A 21269-nucleotide genomic window follows, 5' to 3' on the forward strand; every position below is an offset into this window, starting at 1 on the left:
TTTTTTTTAAAAAAAAAAAAAAAACAAACAAACAAAAGTATAATTTATTTTATAAAAATTAAAAAAAATTGATGTGTAATTGCTTTATAATGGAGCAGAACACAAAATTATGCTACATTTTTTTTTTTTTTTTTTTTTTTTTTTGTCTCACCGACAAACTAGCTAAAAACAGTTGCTCTCATTCATACAAGCGGGCAAAAAAAAAAAAAAAAAAAAAAAAGAAGAATCAAAAAAACAAACAAAAACAGAATTAATATAGACGAATAAACTTAACAATCAAAATACGCTAAATGCATAAAATATATAAAAGTAAGCACGTGGGTAATACGTATGCATGTAACGGGTTCCCGCTTTCCTGCAAAACATTTAGCAGTATGAATTTATCATACATCCATAGGACGCGATACGTTTGAGTGGCTCTACAAAATGGACGTTATGCTGGAGAACATTGTTTCCAAGCTATCGCTATCGTCTTTAAAAATTTGTAACGTGGACTTATCAAGAACGAAAATATATGTGGTGAGCACTAAGCAAATGCAAGCGCATAGTAGCCTATAAAAAGAAGAGCGCCATTGAGGCGGTAAACGTACAGATACGTGTATGTAAGTGCGTGTCTACGAGGTATGCATGTACGTAGGTATGCGTGTACTTAGGTATGCATGTACGTAGGTATGCATGTATGTATGTATGCATGTACGTATGTATGCTTATACGTGTGTGTCATCTATGTTTATGCACATGCGGTCATGTATGCTATACGCTGTCGTGTGCGCATTTCTGCTCATTTTTTGTGCCATCGAACGTACCAGTATAAGCCTAAGCCTAGGGAAATATACGACTTAAAGGCTAAATAGGGCGCTATTATAGTAACAGCGTAAAAAATAGAAGTGTTTAAACCAATGACTGAACCAAGCTCAGATTCCTCTACTCTCTTTGTCATTTGGCTAGTCCCACATATATATAGCAAGGCCCCCCCACAAAGAGGTATAGACATAAAGATTAAAACCAAGGACTCATTAGCACCACATAAGGATAATAATAGAAATCCAGCTAAAGTCAAAGGTATAGAGAACTTACAACATATCATATCACCTAATAATGAACTCAAGTAAGGAGCAAATATTCCTTCTGCTATTATGGTTAAAATGCCTGCATAGGTCATCAAATAAGATGTATGAGATGGTGTCAATTTGAACATATCAACAACAACAGGGGCAAAAGCAAATTTTGTCATCAATATAGGTAATAATCCAAATAGTATTAATAAACAAATGCCGTATGTTTTTTTAAATAAATTCAATACTCTCTTGTATTCATTATGAATACTTGTAAAAATTTCCTTAATTTTTATCTTTTCTAAATTAGCATTTTTCAATAATTTAGGGTCCTCTTCTAATGTTTTAGCTATATATAATGCTAATAGCTGTGATAAAAAAGCAATAAGTAAATTTCCTCTCGACCCAAAAAAATTTACCATAATTCCAGCTAGGAAGCTACCTAATATTATACCCGTTCCATAACTTAAATTTAGATATCCAATCGCAGCCGTTCTTTTATCACTATCCGTTTTTAGACACACTAACAAGGATGAAGCTTGAAAGGTTTGCATGAAAAACGACGGGATAAAACTTATGTAGTAGGCCCATGTCGATTCGCACACCGTTAACTGCACACGTGCATACATTTGAAGATATATATGTATGTATATATGTATGCATGTGTTTATGGATATATATACATATATATACATATATATATATATATATATATGCTTCCATACATATGTACATATGAACATAGGAATATGTGCATAAGTCCACATGCGTGTAGTGCTAACATTTACATGTTTAAAAAAAGAAAAAAAGAAAAATTTTCACACACAAAAGCACAAAATAAAAAGAGCTATATTATTTTTTTTTTGTTTCATTTTGTCCTATTCTGTTTCATTTTGTCCTATTCTGTTTCATTTTGTCCTATTCTGTTTCATTTTGTCCTATTCTGTTTCATTTTGCCCTATTCTGTTTCATTTTGCCCTATTCTGTTTCATTTTGCCCTATTCTGTTTCATTTTGCCCTATTCTGTTTCATTTTGTTCTATTTTGTTTCATTTTATTCTATTTTGTTTCATTTTATTCTATTTTTTTTTATTGTTTTTTTATTTAATTTCTTGTTTTCTGCATCAGTCCTTACCAGTAGGTACATTACGCTAGAGGAACTTAACGATAAGTAAAAGGACTTCTTTACTCCCCATCTATTTGACAAAAATGAGTAAATAATTACAAGTACAAAAAAAAAAAAAAAAAAAAAAAAATATATAACTTATGAAATAAAATAAAAAAAAGAAACATAAAATAAAAATCGCTTTGATGTATAATACTGCAGATCTATAACGACTGACACTTTCACTATTTTTATTTTTTTCATTTCACATGTCTGCTAATCTCCCAAAAAATATGGATCCCACAAATTGTAGGAGTGAAAAAAAGGTCAGTAAATATCCGTTATGTTCAATGCCTGTATGGGTGCTTATTAGCTAGAAAAAAAAAAAAAAAAAAAAAAAAAAGGTAGCCATGAGAATTAATTACATGTGTACATATGCAACTCGCCTATCAGCTGAATCGTTAACTCATTCGTTAATTCGTTATCTCATCATTCATTCGTCAATAATTTATCATTAACCACTTCATTCGTTAATGTTTTTCTTTAAAAAAAAAGACCAATACAAGGTTATGTACACAGATCTCTTTACCATATAAGGCAACATTGCAATTTGTATGGTATAACCAATTCCATATAGGGAATTTATCAAATGTGCTTTACCTGCAAAATGATAAAACGTTTATTACGATAAAATGGATACGTCTGTGCGTTCTGTTGCATTGTGTTGTGTGATCCTGTGTAGTCCTATCTTGACTTACTTTTTTTTTTTTTTTTTTTTTTTTTATCGCATTAATTCATTTTAATTTCCTTTTATATGGCGGAACGAAGTAATTTTTCTTGAACGTTAAGCAAAATAAACATACGTATATATGTACATACGAACATGTGAACATACGTACATACGAATATATGAACATACGTACATACGTACATGTGAACATACGTACATACGAATATATGAACATACGTACATACGAACATATGAACATACGTACATACGAACATATGAACATGTTAACTTACGAACATAGAAACATATTTATGCATGTACATAGCCCCCAGAGGAACAAAATATAAAATAAATGGGTTCCCCATTTGAAGGATATACACGAAAAATTGCAAACAAAAATATGGACTTGCTGTTTACAGCTTTTTTGGTATTCCTGCCCTGTTCATTTAATTTAATAAATGCGTTTTTGTTTTCAAATAATTTATTTAATGTTATGATATTACCAATTGAAGAAACAAAAAATTTCCTTGTTTCGGGAAGAACCTCCGATGGGTCATCCGCAAGGTTTTTGCTCTTATCTAGTAGAGTAGACGTAACATCCATTTTTTCAAATTTTTTTTAAATTGGTATTACTAGTGTTATTGTTCGCGTTACTGCTAGCGTTATTGTTGCTGTTCTTTTTTTTTTTTTTTTTTTTTTTTCTGGTATGAACTAACAAGACCAAACGAAAAGAGAAAACATAGAATTAAAAATTTGGACAAAAAAAAAAATTATTTATTAGTAGATAAACAATTCAAAGGGGGAAAAAAGGACAAAGCATGTTTTATTCAGCATAAAAATTAATAATAGGAAAATATAACATAATTGCAGTGTAAAAAAAAGCATGCGATATGTGTCGACGTTCGAATATTTTTTTGTAGCATCAAATGTACACATGTACACATGCACATGTATATTTGTACATATATAAATATATAAATATATAAATATATAAATATATAAATATATATATATATATACATTTATATTTATGTGCACCTATATACGTAAAAGAAAGTGTACATACTCTACGAAGTTACATATCATTTCAAAGGTTCAGTTCAGCTTCATTTTGTTCTTTTTCATCTTAGAGAATAATTTATAAACGATACAGTACCATGTATTGCATATTTTTTCCGCATTTTTTCCGCATTTTTTCCGCATTTTTTCCGCATTTTTTCCGCATTTTTTCCGCATTTTTTCCGCATTTTTTCCGCATTTTTTCATCATTTTTCCTACTTTTACATTTTTGTAGATATGAGCAAATGATGACATAATGTCTAAAAATCTTTGTGGACATTTTTACCCTTTCATTTTTTCTGTTCTATATCACGCCCATTTTTTTTTTGTGGGGAGGGAAAGTAAAGAAAGATAAAAAAAAAAATTAAAAAAATAATAAAAATAAAAAAAATAATAAAAATAATAAAAATAATAAAATTAATAAAAATAAAAAAAATAATAAAAATAATAAAAATAATAAAAATAATAAAAATAATAAAAATAATAAAAATAAATAATATAAAAAACAAAAATTAAAAATAACAAATGGAAAAAGTTAAGAATTTCATTTTGCGAAATGTGTTATGTTCTTACTAAAATTTTGTTCCTTAGCTTTTCCGTTCTGCGGTAAATACGGAACAGGAGCATGTTCGTAAGTGCATGGATATATCAATGCATGAAATAATGCATACGCTAATAGTTACTAACGTTAAAGTAACCATTTCGCTTTAATTATTTTTTACCCTTCCCTTCGATTTTGCTTCTACATGATTTGAATTAATTTCTGAACACGTGAGCCTTGTATACAAGCTGAATAGTGCTTTTTAGAGATGATGGAAAAAAGGAAAAAAAAAAAAAGAAAAAAAATTCCCATTTGCATATTTACAAACACAAATGTAAGCTTATACGTCACATTAAGACCATGCTTGCAAATCCAATTTTTTCAAAAAGAAAAAAAAAAAAAAAAAAATTGTAATACCATTTTGATATGATAAGCCCAGTTTTTTGAAATTATTCATCGAGTTACTATTTCACCTATGCGCATAATATTGTTCATACTAGGTAAGTATAAATATATATGCATATATATATATATATGATGGGTATATATTTCTAATAATCCTTTTTTGTTTGCCATTTTTTCCATAAATATTATTATGCATAATAAAATATATAACTTCTCTTTGTTCGCGTAATTTTCGCAAGAACACATTACGTATGGCAACTTAGGAACCAGCTTGAATTTGTATTTCTTTATCTTCCATTTGCGGACCCCTTGCTTGACCTTTGTTCAGTTGCAGCATATATTTTTTTTTTAGCTGTTACTTACCCTTTGCCTAGTTACTGCTTAACTTTTGCTCAGCTACCACTTACCCTGTGCTCGGTTTCCGCTCACTTTTATCGATTTTTTTACTACTTGAAAAAATGTCAACCACCAATCCAACTAGCGAAACTACTGAATGGGATGACTTGCAGAGGAAATTTGGAAATCTGCCTCCATTGGAAAAAGAAATAAAAGAGGAAGAGATATATTTAAAAAATATTGATAAGCTGGAAAATGTAAACCCTTTAGAAAAGAAGAATTTAAACGAGTTAACATTAATAGAAGAAAATTGTATAGATGAAGAGTATTTAAAAATTATTGAAAAATACAAAACTGATCGTATAAATGAGATTAATAGAAATAGAGCTTTTGAAATTTATGGAGAGCTGTATGATATATCGAAGGATAATTTTCTTCGAGAAATTAATGAAGCTAGTAAGAGAAATCCATTGAATGAGTATATGGAAAAAACGGTAGAAGAAAGTACAAAAGGAGATGAAGATGAAGAAGAATATGTTGAATATGATGAAGGAGATAAGTACCAACGAAAAGATGAAGAAGCAATTTTAAAAAAAAAAAAAAGTGTAAAAGGTACTCACGTTGTTTTACATTTATATTCAGACAATGTTATATCATGCACAATTTTAAATAATATTTTAAAACAAATGGCTAATAAACATAAATATATAAAATTTACAAAAGGTGTATATAACAAAATTATAGAAAATTATCCAGAGTCAAAACTACCTACCATTTTAATTTATTATAACGGTTCTTGTATACATCAAATATGTAACATGGTAAATTATATAAAAGGAGGTACAAACAAATTGAATATTAAATCTGTTGAAAAATTTTTAAGTAAATATGATATTTTAAAGCATAACAATTATATGCACTCTGAGGGGAGAAGGAATAATGAGAACTCACCTGTGAACTCAGACGCGAACTCAAACACGAACTCATATGCATCCTCAGATGATGATAATGATAATAATAATAATAATGAGAGTTATAAAAAAAAAAAAATTAGAAGCACAAAAAAGCATTACACATCATTTAACATGTTTAGAAGTAAATATAAGACGAGCGAAGACGAGGAAGGAGACTTCTCCTCTCACGAAAAGAACGTCAAATCCATTGGTTACTCCTCGTCCCTCTTAGATAACAAAATTAAGCGAAGCAATTTTTAGAAAGAAAAAAATATTTAGCTGTTGGGAGAAAAGGTAAATAGAATGACGTAGTATGGATTATTACTTCTTCACTTTAAAAAAAAAAAAAAAAAAAAAAAAAAATGGGCATTTTTACAAATGAACTTTTCATGACTGTAAAAATGGAGTAGCAGCGCTGTGTTCGTATAAGGGGGAGGCACTTAAACCCATACACAAACGAGCTTATCCATGAGCTTACACATTAATACACATATGTATGTACGCACTTCCGATTTGCTAACCCAGCAAGACTTTAATAGCCGAGCAAATTATACCACTACACAGAAACACCGCTATTCTAAGGAGTAACATCTAATAAATTCTTTTTTTTTTTTTTTTTTTTTTTTTTTTTTTCAAAACAAACAATAAAAAAAAGAGACTGTTAAAAATAATGAAGCACAACGAAAAATACATACGTGTGTATATACATATGTACATATATCTGGAGATTAAAAGTATACTTATTAACACGCGCTTGTTCTCCATTCAGACAACTGTAATAGATAGTAGCCTAGTCTAATTGGAAAGAATCGATGCGTTGATGGTGCTTCGAAGAGCAGGGGGAAACAATACCTTGCTTAAACATAGCCCCTGAGAAGGAGCACATAATTTTACTTTGAGTGGTATAGACGAATATAACGCATCTTTGACATCCTGAATTTTTAAAAGCCCAACACCAATTTGAACAAGAGTACCTATTATTATTCTAACCATATGATATAAGAACCTATCTCCTTGAATAACAAATTGATATAAATTATTTCGTATTTTGTATACATCCAAAAAGTGTATATTACAATAGGTATTAATTTTTCTTAATTTCTCAGTTCCCTTTAAAGTACTTCGAAAACATTCAAAATTATGATAACCCACAAACAATTTGGAGCATTTTTTAATTTTATCTATATCGCATGAAATATGCAACCTTGTTTCTTCTACGTTATTCATTATATTCAGACTGTGCGTTATGTTGGCATATCTACTTTTTAAATTTTCATTAAACAGGTCGATTACTTGGTTGTCCATTTGATTATCCACTTGGTTGCCCATTTGATTATCCACTTGGTTGTCCATTTGATTATCCACTTGGTTGTCCATTTGATTATCCACTTGGTCATCCATTTGGTTATCCACTTGGTCATCCATTTGGTTATCCACTTGGTCATCCATTTGTTTCTTCTCCGTTACAGTGGGGCATTCATTCATGTTGACAGAACTTGACATATTATCTACGCAATTTTGTTTGTTTGGCAATATGGAGTCTAATCCATCCTCTGCCTGGTTTTCAATCTTTAATCTTTCAAGTGAATCAATGCAGTTGCCTCTGTTTGCCTTTACCTCTTGACACTCACATGAATCAACATTTTCATCAAAAAGGAAATTTAAATTTGGTTCAATACTACATTTAGAGCTTGACTTGCCTTGCGCACCACACCCCCCATTGCTGCTACTGCCTCCAGTACCACTAGTACCGCTAATGCCGGCACAGTTCGTATTCTTCTTCAGTAGAAAGGAAAACCGAGGATCATCGTACAACTGCCAGGCATAGTTTCTTTCGAATGGCTGACTAGGTACTCTAACATCTAAATTGTAAACATAAATTTTGCCAAAATTATGATATCTCACATTAAAATTAGCACATGGGGAATTAAGTACTCCTAAAACTTTAATATCTTTATTTAATATACTGTTTAATGCTCTTTTTATTTGTATCATATTTCCATTGCAAGGTGGTTTCCTTTCGTAAGATATATACTGACATATGTATTCTTTTGCATGCACTCCTTTATCTGTTCTACTTACTCCTATAAAATCGAATGGTTTTAAAGAGTTCGGTTCAGTATCTAAATGAGGTATAATAGTTTCATAGTACCCATGTATTTTTAAAATACTATTCAATAACGTGTTCTGTACTGTCCTAAATTTATATTCATCCTTTTTTTTAATTCTGTTTACACTTTTATAATTCTTCACTGCATTTAAATATACTTGACTACCATTTTCTACTCCTGTCCAACCGCTATAATTTGTACCATCGAAATCAACAACTATGAGAATGTTCGTTAATTTTTCCCTATTTGGTGAGCATGTTTGTATATGCGTTTCGGTGTTAGCGTCAACATTAGCATTCGCGCCTACATTAGTGTCAATATTTACATCCGCACTATTACTCATTATCATGCTACTCTTATTTTCCCTTTTTACCTTACTCAACTTTTTTATTCCAAAATGTACTACCACAGACTGACGGTCCACATACATTAATGTTTCTCTTCTAATTCTGTTGTATATCCTCTTACTATGTATCTTTACTTTTAAGATGATGCATAATACATATAGTAACAGACGAAAAAGAATCATATTAATTTTTAAAACATATCCTCCTTTTTATTACATTTTACGCAGTCAAAAAATGAAAGCATATTGAAATGATCATTTTTAACGCATGTATGGATGAAGATGTCCTGAGTGGGCAGACAAGCCAATGGAACATATACACATATGTTAGACGTATGTCTACCCACGAGCGTGTATTAGAAATATGTAATAAGTAGATTTACATATACATACTTATGTAAACATATGTGCATCATCCGATACAGGCATGTATTTATGCAAAATATTCAATGCCTATTCGCTAGTCAGCTGATCAATCATTTCGGTGTACATAACTCTACTTAAAAGCCTATCGAATAATGTTCATCCAAGTTACAACTGCATCATCTGATGTCGTCATATCAAGCTAAAGTATACCTTGTTATAACATCTAACATATAACATATAACATCTAACATATAACATCTAACATATAACATATAACATCTAACATATAACATCTAACATATAACATATAACATCTAACATATAACATATAACATATAACATCTAACATATAACATATAACATATAACATCTAACATATAACATATAACATCTAACATATAACATATAACATCTAACATATAACATCTAACATATAACATATAACATATCATGCCGTATTATTTTGTATATTCAACGGACATATAAAATAATGGGCATTTGAGTTCGGGCAAATATTTATCTTAGCAACAGATTTTTATTTTAATAAGCAAAATACAAACTTCAAAAAAATATACCCTATAGGCATAAACGTGGTATTAATCGTCTACCTTTTTTTAAATACATACGTACGTAAATACAGAAATATGTATATATATATATATATATATATATATATATATATATATAGGTATATATATATAGGTATATATACGTATATAATATATCATACATATTTTTATATGCGGGCCACCATCGAATTAGATGAGTTGTATAAATAAAGCGATGCAAAATAGAACAGCAAAAAAAGAAATAAAGAGGGGTAACAAGTTAATATATTTCATAATAACAATTTTTTAAAAGTATTATTCACCTGGAGCTATTTGGCGTTATAACGAATGAAATAATTACATGAAAAAAAAAAAAAAAATTAAAAGCTCTTTTCTTCGTAATTCGAATGAGCCTTTTTCTCTTTTCATAATTACCACGCTTTTAAAATTTTAAAATTTTTTGAAAAGATGTAAAATGGTAGGGTACATGCATGCATACACAGCTACACCTATATACATACAAATAAACCGTGTAATTCTATACCTATATACACGGTATAATTATGTACTCCTACATATACACGCTATAGTTACATATATACCCTTATCCCTATAACATGCGTGCACATATTTTTTTTCCCTATCTAAAAAATTGTTATGTAAAAGGAGAACTTTACAAGGATAATCCCAATGGCAAAGGATATTATAAATAATAAAAAAAAAAAAAAAAAAGCTTTTATTTACGAAATTTTTTTTTTTTTCTTTTTTGTTCTACTATTTTGAAAATTGAAACGAATTTGTAAATTTGCCTTAAAGTAGTTATCCAAAAATTAATTATGCCTTCCGTACATATACATACATAATAAGAGCATATATAAATATATATATATATATATATATATATGTATGTAAAATGTAACCTACGTATACATATATTTACGTACATATTATAAGAATGTTCGTAGGTAACGGCGTAGTATTATATATTTCTATTATAATATTAGTGAATATATACTGTTAGCATTTGTGAAACAGTTCCAAGTGACGAAAGAGGTTTTTTCGTGTGAACATAATAATGCATAGAGAGTTACCCTTATCGAAGAATTTCATTAAGATATTGTAATGATATATTATAAATTACTCCTATATAAAAAAGAAAAAAAAATTATTTTTATTTTTTTTTTTTATTTTATTTCATTATGGTCTTTTAACTTTTCCCAGTTGAAACAATACAAAAAAAAAAAAAAAAATAAAAATAAAAAAATACCACACTGTGAAGAAGGTACGAAATACCCCCATATTACAGATATAAATATACATATAATATATACGTATAATCTACATTTCTTTGTTATTTATGTGTTCTCTGGAGCCTCAATGGAATAATATATACATGCATATATATATACATATACGTATATATTTGTATACATAACAACGTAATGATCAAATAATCATCAACTGATAGTTTTTTATTTTTTTTCTCCATTTTAGTAGTAATCATAAATATTGTTTTCTTTTTTCTATGTATTTCTACCCGCAGTAATTTAACTTCGCTTTTCTGTTCACACCCTTGCGTACAGTACAATTTTAACATAAAAAAAAAAAAAATTATAAAATGATAACACAAGATAAGAAAAGATAATGTAAAATAAAATAAAGAATAAAGTTGTGTATTTTTTGTTCTCACTTTGCAAATTATTAAAAATTGTAGCTTTAAAAAATCAAAAGGAAAAAAACAAATAACTGGTACAAGCAAATATATTATAAACGTTTAAAACTGTCAGCGGGGGGGAGCCTTGTTAATACGTATATTGCGTACGTACGTACGTACTTATATATATATATATTTATACATATATATATATATATATATGTATGTATAAATATATATATGTATGTGTATTCGTATGTACGTTTTATTTTATTTTTTTATTGCATATGTAATTTTGTATATTTAAAAAAAACAAAATAAAATAAATAAGTAAAACACATTTAATATAATTCATTTAATTTATATAATTCATTTAATTTATATAATTCATTAAAACACTGATGAACGAAAGTTCAACAAAAAATTAACGAGAACGTAAACACAGTTATAAGTAAGTTTGTAGTTACGAAAAAGCAGCTTTGTACATTAACATTTCTATATACATAAATAAATACATTCGTGAGTACATATAACACCATTTCGCTATTATGGCATCAAAAAAAGTAAAAACACCTCAGCCGGAAACGGCAGTAATTTCGGGTCCTCAAGCAAATGAAGGAGAACTAGTTTTTGGGGTTGCTCATATTTTTGCTTCATTTAATGATACATTTATACATGTGACAGATTTAAGTGGCAGGGAAACCTTAGTAAGAATAACAGGTTGGTTTAAAAATTAAACATTAAAAATTAAAAATTAAGAGAAGGAGAAATAAAAAAATTGGAAAAAGAAAGGAAAGGAAAAGAAATAAAAAGAGAAGAAATAATAAGCATGCTGCACCTATTTTTTATATATGTGTATTTATATAAGTCTTATGACTAAAGGAGATATATTAAAATGGGGACATCGAGGAAATAAGAAGTTTAATTTGCTCACTACGTTTATGTATATATAAATACAAACATATATATATATATATATATTTTATGTATGTGATTTATTTCCCTCGTTGCCTTTTTTTTCCATTATCAAATATTGTTAAGTCCGTAAATGTGTTGACTGTGTATGCTAATTTTTTAGTTCATCGTGAGAACAGGATTACGAATTTTTTACATATTTCTTATTTTCCCATTTTGCGCATATTTCCCATTTTGAGTATATTTCCAATTTGCCCATTTTTCTTCTTTGTTTTTGTTTCAAACAGGTGGAATGAAAGTCAAAGCGGATAGAGATGAGTCAAGTCCATACGCTGCTATGATGGCAGCACAGGATGTGGCTGCGCGATTAAAAGAACTAGGTGTTTCAGCTATTCACATAAAATTAAGAGCGTCAGGTGGTACCAAATCAAAGACACCCGGTCCAGGGGCACAGTCAGCGTTAAGGTAAAAACAAAAAAAAAAAAAAAAAAAAATACATATACAAATGAAAATAAAAAATATGTAAATATACAAATAATCAAATACATACAGGAAACAAAACAGTAAAAATGTATACTGTTGCAAAAATGTGTGCACATATATTCGAATCCGGGCCTATATTATATATTCTCCGCATTTTTCGAATTAGTATATATATATATATATATATATATATATGTACGTAAATACATACATACATGCACACATACATATATACATTTATATATTTACTTATTTATTCACCCCTACTATCGTACTTTACACTTATAGAGCCTTGGCCCGTTCAGGATTAAAAATTGGGAGGATAGAAGACGTTACACCAATACCAACTGATTCGACGAGAAAAAAGTCAGGAAGAAGAGGAAGACGTTTATAAATTATTATTTTATATTTACATTATAAAGAAAAAAAAAAATGTGATTACTTTTTTTTTTTTTTTTTTTTTCTTGACTAATTATGGTTAAATATATGAACATATATTTGTTTTTACAAATTAAAGTGTTATAATAGAAATAAAGTTTTGTACCCAATACGTTACAGTTATAAAGAAGAAATGGGGAAATATATATCATGAATTACCATACTTTTTAATTTCTTAGAGAATATAAATTTTATTATGAATATTAATAAAAATTTGAATTTTTATTAAGAATATTTTATTCATGCTTTTTTATTTTTTTATCTGTTTTTTCTCATACGTACACACTCGTGCTTATAATGTGTGTATGTAAAAATATCCATAGGCATACAATATGTCCACTTGTGTACGCATGAACAGTTATTTATGAATATATATATATTATTTCATATATTTATAAATTCATATATATATTTATAGCATTACTTTTGCAATTTAAAAAACTTAAAATTTTCACATTTTTAATAAGTTTATATTTTTTTACCCATATGATGAAAAGTTAGGGTTTTTTCCTATCCTTTCGCGAAGATATGTACATGTACATATTTGTATGCACGTTTGCACGCACACAAATATATGTTAGCAATTTTACAAAAAGGATGAGGTCAAAGGGGCTTTAAATATTCACCTATTAACGCAGCAGAATAATAGGAGGCGTTTTGAGAAGAAGGATTTACTCGTTTTAACGCATCGTATAACTGTAATGTTGTTTGTACACGTTCGGTGTAAATTCATATATATATGTGCGTGCATGAACAAAGAACGACACGTATGCAATGAGAAAAAAATAAAAAAGGCGGTCATACAATTTAAAAGAATATTTGACCACTTACTGGATTAATATAATACGTAATGAAAACAAAATTTTTTTATTGCGATGAGATGGCAAATTGGGACATTTTTACAGTATACTACTATTTGTTATCCTTATTTGATGTTCATATTTGTTGCTCTCATTTGCTGTTCTCATTTGTTGCTCTCATTTGATGTTCATATTTGTTGCTCTCATTTGCTGTTCTCATTCGTTGCTCTCATTTGCTGTTCTCATTCGTTGTTCTCATTTGCTGTTCTCATTTGTTGCTCTCATTTGCTGTTCTCATTCGTTGCTCTCATTTGCTGTTCTCATTCGTTGTTCTCATTTGCTGTTCTCATTTGTTGCTCTCATTTGCTGTTCTCATTCGTTGCTCTCATTTGCTGTTCTCATTTGTTCTCATTTCTTTTTTATAAAAAGAAATATATTATAATATTGTAAAAAGCTACTAAAACAATCAGTGCAGTTCTTTTTACTCATTTTCGTAAAATTCCTTATGATCCAAGCACATCACACTGTTCATATCCTTAACTGTACAAATTAATAATTTCATTTAAAATTTAATAAAGATAAAGAGAAACACTTGTCGGATAACTCATAAATGAAAAATAATGCATGTCTTGAAAAAGAAAAAAAAAAAAAAAAATATAAACATGTACACATATATATATGTGTATGATACGGAAGACTCTTAAATTATTCCCGCAGAAGGAAACTTACAGACGAGTGGACCCACGAATGCCTAGCGAGTTTTGTACCCTTTTAATTTGGTAAAATTGTTGATAAAATTTTTTTTTTTTTTGTATTATTATTATGAAAACGTTACACAATATTTTTTTGCAGACTCCTCTTTTTATATCCGCTGATGTAGTGTGTGCATATTCTTAACGTTGTAAATGTCTAAATAAAAATGAACAAAATAAGGTCTCTATTTATTTCTTAACATTAGAGTTGACGAGTGATAAAACGAATAAGATTATTAACAAACAAAATTTTGCACATTATACGAAATTGACAAAAAAAAAAAAAAAAAAAAAAAGTATCATTCTTTCCACGGAAAAATGTTGTACACAAAATATTTTGCGCAGATTTATGGTTAATTAAAAAAAAAAAAGAAAATATAACATAGTAAAATATAATATAGTAAAATATAATACAGTATAATATGGTAAAATATAATAAAATATAATACAGTATAATATGGTAAAATATAGTAAAATATAATACAGTATAGTAAAGTAAAATATAATGAAATGTAATACAGTATAATATAGTAAAATATAGTAAAATATAATACAGTATAGTAAAGTAAAATATAATAAAATATAATACAGTATAATATAGTAAAATATAGTAAAATATAATACAGTATAGTAAAGTAAAATATAATAAAATATAATACAGTATAATATAGTAAAATATAGTAAAATATAATTACAGCAAAATGCCACAACATAAAATTGTAGGACGGGGGGTAACAAACTCAACAAAATAGACAAAATAAATTAAAACTTGTGCAAACATTTTTCTCATATTAAAATTATCCACATTTGGGAAGTACATTAAAACAGTCAGAAATAATGGCACATAGAGTTGTAAATATTTAACGTATAAAGGAGCTTTTAAAAAATTATGAATCCTATATATATCAGAAAAAATGAAGAATAAAAATACGTGTGTGTCGTGAAAATTGCACAAGAATTAATAACAAGGTAGGGGAAATCCATCCCAATTTTGTAAAATATAAACATTTTTAGCGATATAAAAACAGCTATTTTGGGGAAAATTTTCTTTTTTTTTTTTTTCTAAAAATGTTTTACCCTCACACTGATATTTATATTTGGATGGAATGTCGCTTGAAACATTCATATAAGAAGGTCCTTTTCTCATCATTGTTCAGTTGAAGCCACGTTCCCGCGTTGATAGGGATAATCTAAAAATGGAAAAAAAAAAAAAAAAAAAAAAGGATAGAAACGAAAAAACAAAAAAGAAAAAAAAAAAGCAAAATGAATAACATCAGCATATATAAGTACATATATATATGAATAAAAATTTTCTCTCAAATGTAAAGCAAGTTGAGTCAAAGTGCTTTCAACTACGTCCAACCGATAGCTGCTTACCCGCCAACCGTGCGCGAAGAGGATTCTCATCTGCAGAGAGACGAAGCCGGTGTTGAGGTAATCCCAGCAGGATTTTTTCAAAGTTCTCATTAAATGTTCCTTTCCAAAAAGGCATATGCCAATTTTCATTTCTCTATTAAGAAGGATATCAATTATATAAGGGCAATTATTATATGGCTCGAATTGAACATCATAAGAAATATTGAAATTCTTTAATATTTGAATTAATTCATTTAATATTTTATTTCTAACTTTTATAGCATCCTTTTCCTTTTTATATATGTTAAAATCATTTCTCAAAATTTTACATTTTTCATGCATGCAATATTTATACATGTTATCTACACATTTTAAATTAATTAAGCTTTTCGGTATTTCCTTAAAACATGCATCAGCAATTTGATGAAGTCTTTTAAACGCTTGAGAATCATTAGGGTCTCTATTTAAAAAGGTTATATTTAAAATTTTGTCAAAATTATTTTGTGTCTTATGATAATTAGCAACAATTAATGACCAAGTAATATTAACAAAACAATTTTTATATACAATTGCATCTTTACTTAGTGATTGTTTTTCTAAAAAATTTATTATCAACTTATAGGAACTATCAAATAATGGTTTATATATAATATTAACATATGCACATGACCATAAAAAAGTAGCTATATCAATAAATTTTTTTTTTATGGTATCCCAATCATTATACAATTTCTCAATTAAAATTTTGTAAATATTTTCATCATATATATTCATTTTAACAAGAGATGATAACAATTTCAGCAGTTGAAAAACATTCAAACGATTTAATACATAATTGTCTTTTATACAATCAAATAAATATGTCATATAATTCAAATGAAACCATGCTATTTTTGATAAGCTTATAATTGGTATTGCCCATAAAGAAATGTTTTTTGCATGTAATAATTCATTTGATCTCTCACATAATATATCTAATAAGTTGTTATATAATACTATTCTTTTATTATATGAAGAGAAACAAACAATACAATAGACTACATCTTCTATCTCTAATAATTTTATACATTCCATATTTTCTTTCATTAACTCGAATATATCGTTCACTACAATTTTCACTTCTTCCCTGTTTCTTTTACTATACTCCAAGTATCTTAAACACTTTATTATTTGAATGCTCTTCTCGTTAATGCTTTTTTCATCCTCCTTAAGTTCACTGCCCGTAAATATTTTCTCCTCCGTTTTACACTTCATCAGTTTCGAGCTATATTGCTGGGGATGCACGATCTCTGCTACTGCGTTCCCACCTTTGTATGCCTCTTCTGTTTCTACGACTTCTTTCACTCCTCCTGCCTCTACTTTTTCTTCGTCTTCTCTACCTTTGACCATCTCCATTTTTACGGTATTTTTGGAATCTTCAACAAATGTGTTAGCCGTATCGTTCGTCTGCCCCCTTCTACCGTCATTTCGTTGTTCCTCTAGGAAAAAATTATGATAACTCCCATCTTCTATGCCCTTGTCAAGTTTTCCTTCTTTATGTTGCATATCCCCCGTTCCAGTCATCATTAAATCGGCGCTTTTATAAATACTGCATTTTGTGAGCACTTCTTTTCCTTCTTTTAAATTTCGCACATGCACACTTAGCCGGTTACTAACCAGTGCAATTAAATTTATATACTTTTCCTCGTGTTTGAAGTGGCTAGCTATTTTTAATAAGAGACGGTAAAAGGGTATATTAAATTTGTCCACATTGGTCATCATAATAGTTAATGAGGAATTATAAAAATTTGAATATTCTTTACAAAAGCAGTGAAATGAATAGTAGAGAGATTGTAGTGTATGTAGGTCGAACTCGCTTACCTTCTGTACACATAGAATTACAATCTTATCGAGGTAATGCTTCGTTCTTAAGCTATGTTTGAAGCATTCATTGGCAAATATAACTAACTCATTATTATTCATGTAATTAATTTTGGTAATTAAAAAATCATAAAAATCTGCAAAATATAGGGAGCACTTATTTAATGTAGTTACATAATGCAGGCACAGCTTTATTTTGCGTTGCTCACGTTGATAATCGTCTTCTTCATTTCTTATCATTTCATTAGTTATCATTTCATTCGTTATCATTTCATTAGTTATCATTTCATTCGTTATCATTTCATTAGTTATCATTTCATTAGTTATCATTTCATTCGTTATCTTGTCATTCGTTATCTTGTCATTCGTTATCTTGTCATTCGTTATCTTGTCATTCGTTATCTTGTCATTCGTTATCTTGTTATTCGTTATCTTGTTATTCGTTATCTTGTTATTCGTTATCTTGTTATTCGTTATCTTCTCGTTTTTTACCATTTTTATCACTTCATACGACAAGTCCCTAACTACATTTTTAATATTTAACTCGTACAAAATATCAATTGTATAAATTAAATCTTCATATGGTATTCTTTCCACATTGGACAAAAGTATAGAGAAGAACTTATCCCTGTATTCATCTTCTACATCAAGTAATATATTCTTTCTTTTTTTAAGAGTATTTATCATGACTTTCATCCGTTCAATATTCTGTTCCTTGCTATTAACAAGGAATTTAAAAAGGTCGCTATGATTTGATTCTTCAATTAATTTATTACTAGTGGCATTGTTTTTTTTATAACACAGTGGGTGATGAATCTGTTTTTCTATGTACTTATCGTTTATATTTTTATTAACATCTTTTTTCTTCTGTGTGTTAATATTTTTATCATACTTTTTTTCCTCATAGTAGTTATGTACCACTGCTTCGAATTTGCTAGAGCTATTAGTATGTTCATATGGATTCATTTCACTATCCTCCCTTTTTTCAGTAATATAAATGTTCTCAGTAATTCTGTCAATAGCGAAGTCTGACTGGTTAATCGGTTCTGTGTCGTCCCTTATCTGGTCTACCATTTCTCTGTCCTCCTTTACATTTTCCATCGCTTCAGTTTGGTATAATTTACTGGGTGTGATGTTACCATTTTGTACCCTTTTCATAAACTTTTTATATTCGTTTTTTTCCTCTTCCTTCCATTTTTTATCCTCAATATTCAGGTCAAAACTGAACCCTGGTGCAAATCTATCATCAAACTGTACATCGTCAAAATCTTCCTTCGAGTTCAATAGGTTAGGATCACTTTTCGAATTTATGAACAGTTCATTTTTTTTTTTTTTATTACTGTAAAAATTACATTTTTTTATACGCACGTTACTAAAAGAGAAAATTTGCGAGCCTAAGTTTTTGATGGAGAGTTTTTTCATTTTTTCTCCTATCGGTTAAGCGACGTTCCAAAAGGTGGAGCTTGCGCTATACAATGATGAGCCACATAAAAGGAAATAAGTGGAATAAAATGGAATAAAATGGAATAAAATGGAATAAAATGGAATAAAAATGGAATAAAATGGAATAAAAATGGAATAAAATGGAATAAAAATGGAATAAAAAGGAATAAAAGGGAAGAAGAATAGAAGAAGAATAGAAGAAGAATAGAAGAAGAATAGAAGAAGAATAGAAGAAGAATAGAAGAAGAATAAAAGAAGAATAAAAGTAAAAAAAGCAAATTTCACCGACACTTTCACGATACTGCTTTACAAATATCAGTATATACTATTTGGGCGTTTCCTCACCACTTAAGAGTACATGTAGAGCCCATTCCGAGAGACGTAAGGCAGAAGTCTTTTGCTCGTTTTTATCAATTTGCTCTGTGAAGAGAAATTTGAGTAGAGCTTTCCAATCAGCGTTTTCAGCCAATTTCTTATATATATGCATACAGTACGTAAGCACATATGTGTACTAATGTAAATTTACATAGTGCAGCGGGTGTTTTTTGTATATATCATTACATACATACATATGTACATATATCCATACACTACATACGTAATACCATAAGTAAGCATTTAATTTTCTTATTTTATGCAATGGTTGAATTATTCTTTTTTATGTTCCCTTTGCAACGTACTTTTTTTAATTTATCGGTCAAGAGTAATTTATTTTTTTTTTTTTTTTATTCTTTTCTACAATAGTTTTTTAAAAAAAAAAAAAAAAAAAATACAATTTAGGGCTCATTTCGCGACATACAGAAAAACGTAATTAGTTCTACGTTATATCCGTATCTAATATAAGCATATTTTCATATTTGTAATTATTTAATGAACAAAACAAAATAGGGAACACCATAATGGAACAACACTATTGAAGTTTTTACACATGGGAGTTATAATTTTTTTTAAAACTACCTTTTTATAATTAGCTGATATACAGATTAACCAAACATGCACACAAAATTACGTAATTCTTTTTTTTTTTTTTTTTTTTTTCAAATAATACATAATACATTATATAAATCGTAATTATACTATATTTATCAAACTTATTATAATTATTATATTTAATAATTTCATTATATCTCTTTATTATATTTGGTTTAATTACAAGAGCTGTAATTTTTATATAGTACAGTTACAATACACACAGACATTACACAGTGTATATGTGTAGTAAGTTGGTGTAAAACATGTACAGATAATATATAATATTCGTCCGTGCAGTGCCATGCTTTCTCTTTTTTCATAAAAAAGTTGGCACTTATCTGGTAGCTTTACTAATTTTTAAGAAAGTAACGTATTTCCACGGAGTCTTTTTCGCCTTCTCTTCGGCTTGAAACATTTTTAAAGAAAGAGTGAAACAAAATTCCTCTTTCCCTTTACTTCATCCCATCTCATCCCATCTCATCGCATCTCATCCCATCTCATCCCATCTCATCCCATCTCATCCCATCTCATCCCATCTCATCCCATCTCATCCCATCTCATCCCATCTCATCCCATCTCATCCCATCTCATCCCATCTCATCCCATCTCTTCCTTTTTCACTCTATTTTGGTACCTCTAACGTAGTAGTAAAAATACGGAAAAAACAATGAAAAGAATGATGCTAGGAACGCCTTAAAATATATGTGTGTTAATGTGTAAAACAGTTTGGGGGTTCATACACAAATATCATTTGTATGTGTTTTAAAAAAAGGTTTGCATAAAATAGCTTGAGAAATTACATATAATATGCTAAGATGAGTTAAAAAATATGTTAAGTGTTTTACGCATAACAGATGGATGGGAGGATATTCAAAAACTTACCAAGGAAATATACTAATAAAATAAGAGAAAAGGTAGATTGAAGTCTTCTGACCAACTAAACATATAACACGGTCATAAATAATAAAACACTTTTTCTTTTTTTCTCCAAAATGTACACCTTATCTGAAGCTTAATTGCATATGTATACAAACTAATACGT

At 28.5% G+C, this 21269-nt stretch overlaps 5 protein-coding genes across 5 annotated transcripts; 2 read left to right on the forward strand and 3 right to left on the reverse strand.

Moving 5' to 3' along the window:
• Window positions 1-419: 419 nt before the first annotated feature.
• Window positions 420-3492, reverse strand: MKS88_003230 (major facilitator superfamily domain-containing protein; the record flags this gene model as incomplete). The annotated part of the gene is made up of 6 exons (XM_067216304.1): window positions 420-552; window positions 807-1666; window positions 2190-2250; window positions 2429-2532; window positions 2749-2819; window positions 3393-3492. The coding sequence occupies 6 exons, from the start codon at window positions 3490-3492 to the stop codon at window positions 420-422; spliced, it is 1329 nt and encodes a 442-aa protein (XP_067072964.1).
• Window positions 3493-5352: 1860 nt separating this feature from the next.
• On the forward strand, window positions 5353-6444 carry MKS88_003231 (phosducin-like protein 1; the record flags this gene model as incomplete). The annotated part of the gene is made up of 1 exon (XM_067216305.1): window positions 5353-6444. One exon carries the CDS (start codon window positions 5353-5355, stop codon window positions 6442-6444), a length of 1092 nt encoding a protein of 363 aa, XP_067072965.1.
• Window positions 6445-6978: 534 nt separating this feature from the next.
• MKS88_003232 (tRNA pseudouridine synthase) lies at window positions 6979-8724 on the reverse strand (the record flags this gene model as incomplete). The annotated part of the gene is made up of 1 exon (XM_067216306.1): window positions 6979-8724. The coding sequence occupies one exon, from the start codon at window positions 8722-8724 to the stop codon at window positions 6979-6981; it is 1746 nt and encodes a 581-aa protein (XP_067072966.1).
• A 3032-nt stretch (window positions 8725-11756) lies between these two features.
• On the forward strand, window positions 11757-13000 carry MKS88_003233 (40S ribosomal protein S11; the record flags this gene model as incomplete). Its single annotated transcript, XM_067216307.1, has 3 exons — window positions 11757-11928; window positions 12411-12588; window positions 12895-13000. 3 exons carry the CDS (start codon window positions 11757-11759, stop codon window positions 12998-13000), a joined length of 456 nt encoding a protein of 151 aa, XP_067072967.1.
• Window positions 13001-15687: 2687 nt separating this feature from the next.
• MKS88_003234 (RAP protein) lies at window positions 15688-19234 on the reverse strand (the record flags this gene model as incomplete). The annotated part of the gene is made up of 2 exons (XM_067216308.1): window positions 15688-15786; window positions 15974-19234. The coding sequence occupies 2 exons, from the start codon at window positions 19232-19234 to the stop codon at window positions 15688-15690; spliced, it is 3360 nt and encodes a 1119-aa protein (XP_067072968.1).
• Between the last annotated feature and the right edge of the window lie 2035 nt (window positions 19235-21269).

This window comes from Plasmodium brasilianum, chromosome 10 (genome assembly GCF_023973825.1).
Source record: "Plasmodium brasilianum strain Bolivian I chromosome 10, whole genome shotgun sequence".
Lineage (NCBI taxonomy): Eukaryota > Apicomplexa > Aconoidasida > Haemosporida > Plasmodiidae > Plasmodium > Plasmodium brasilianum.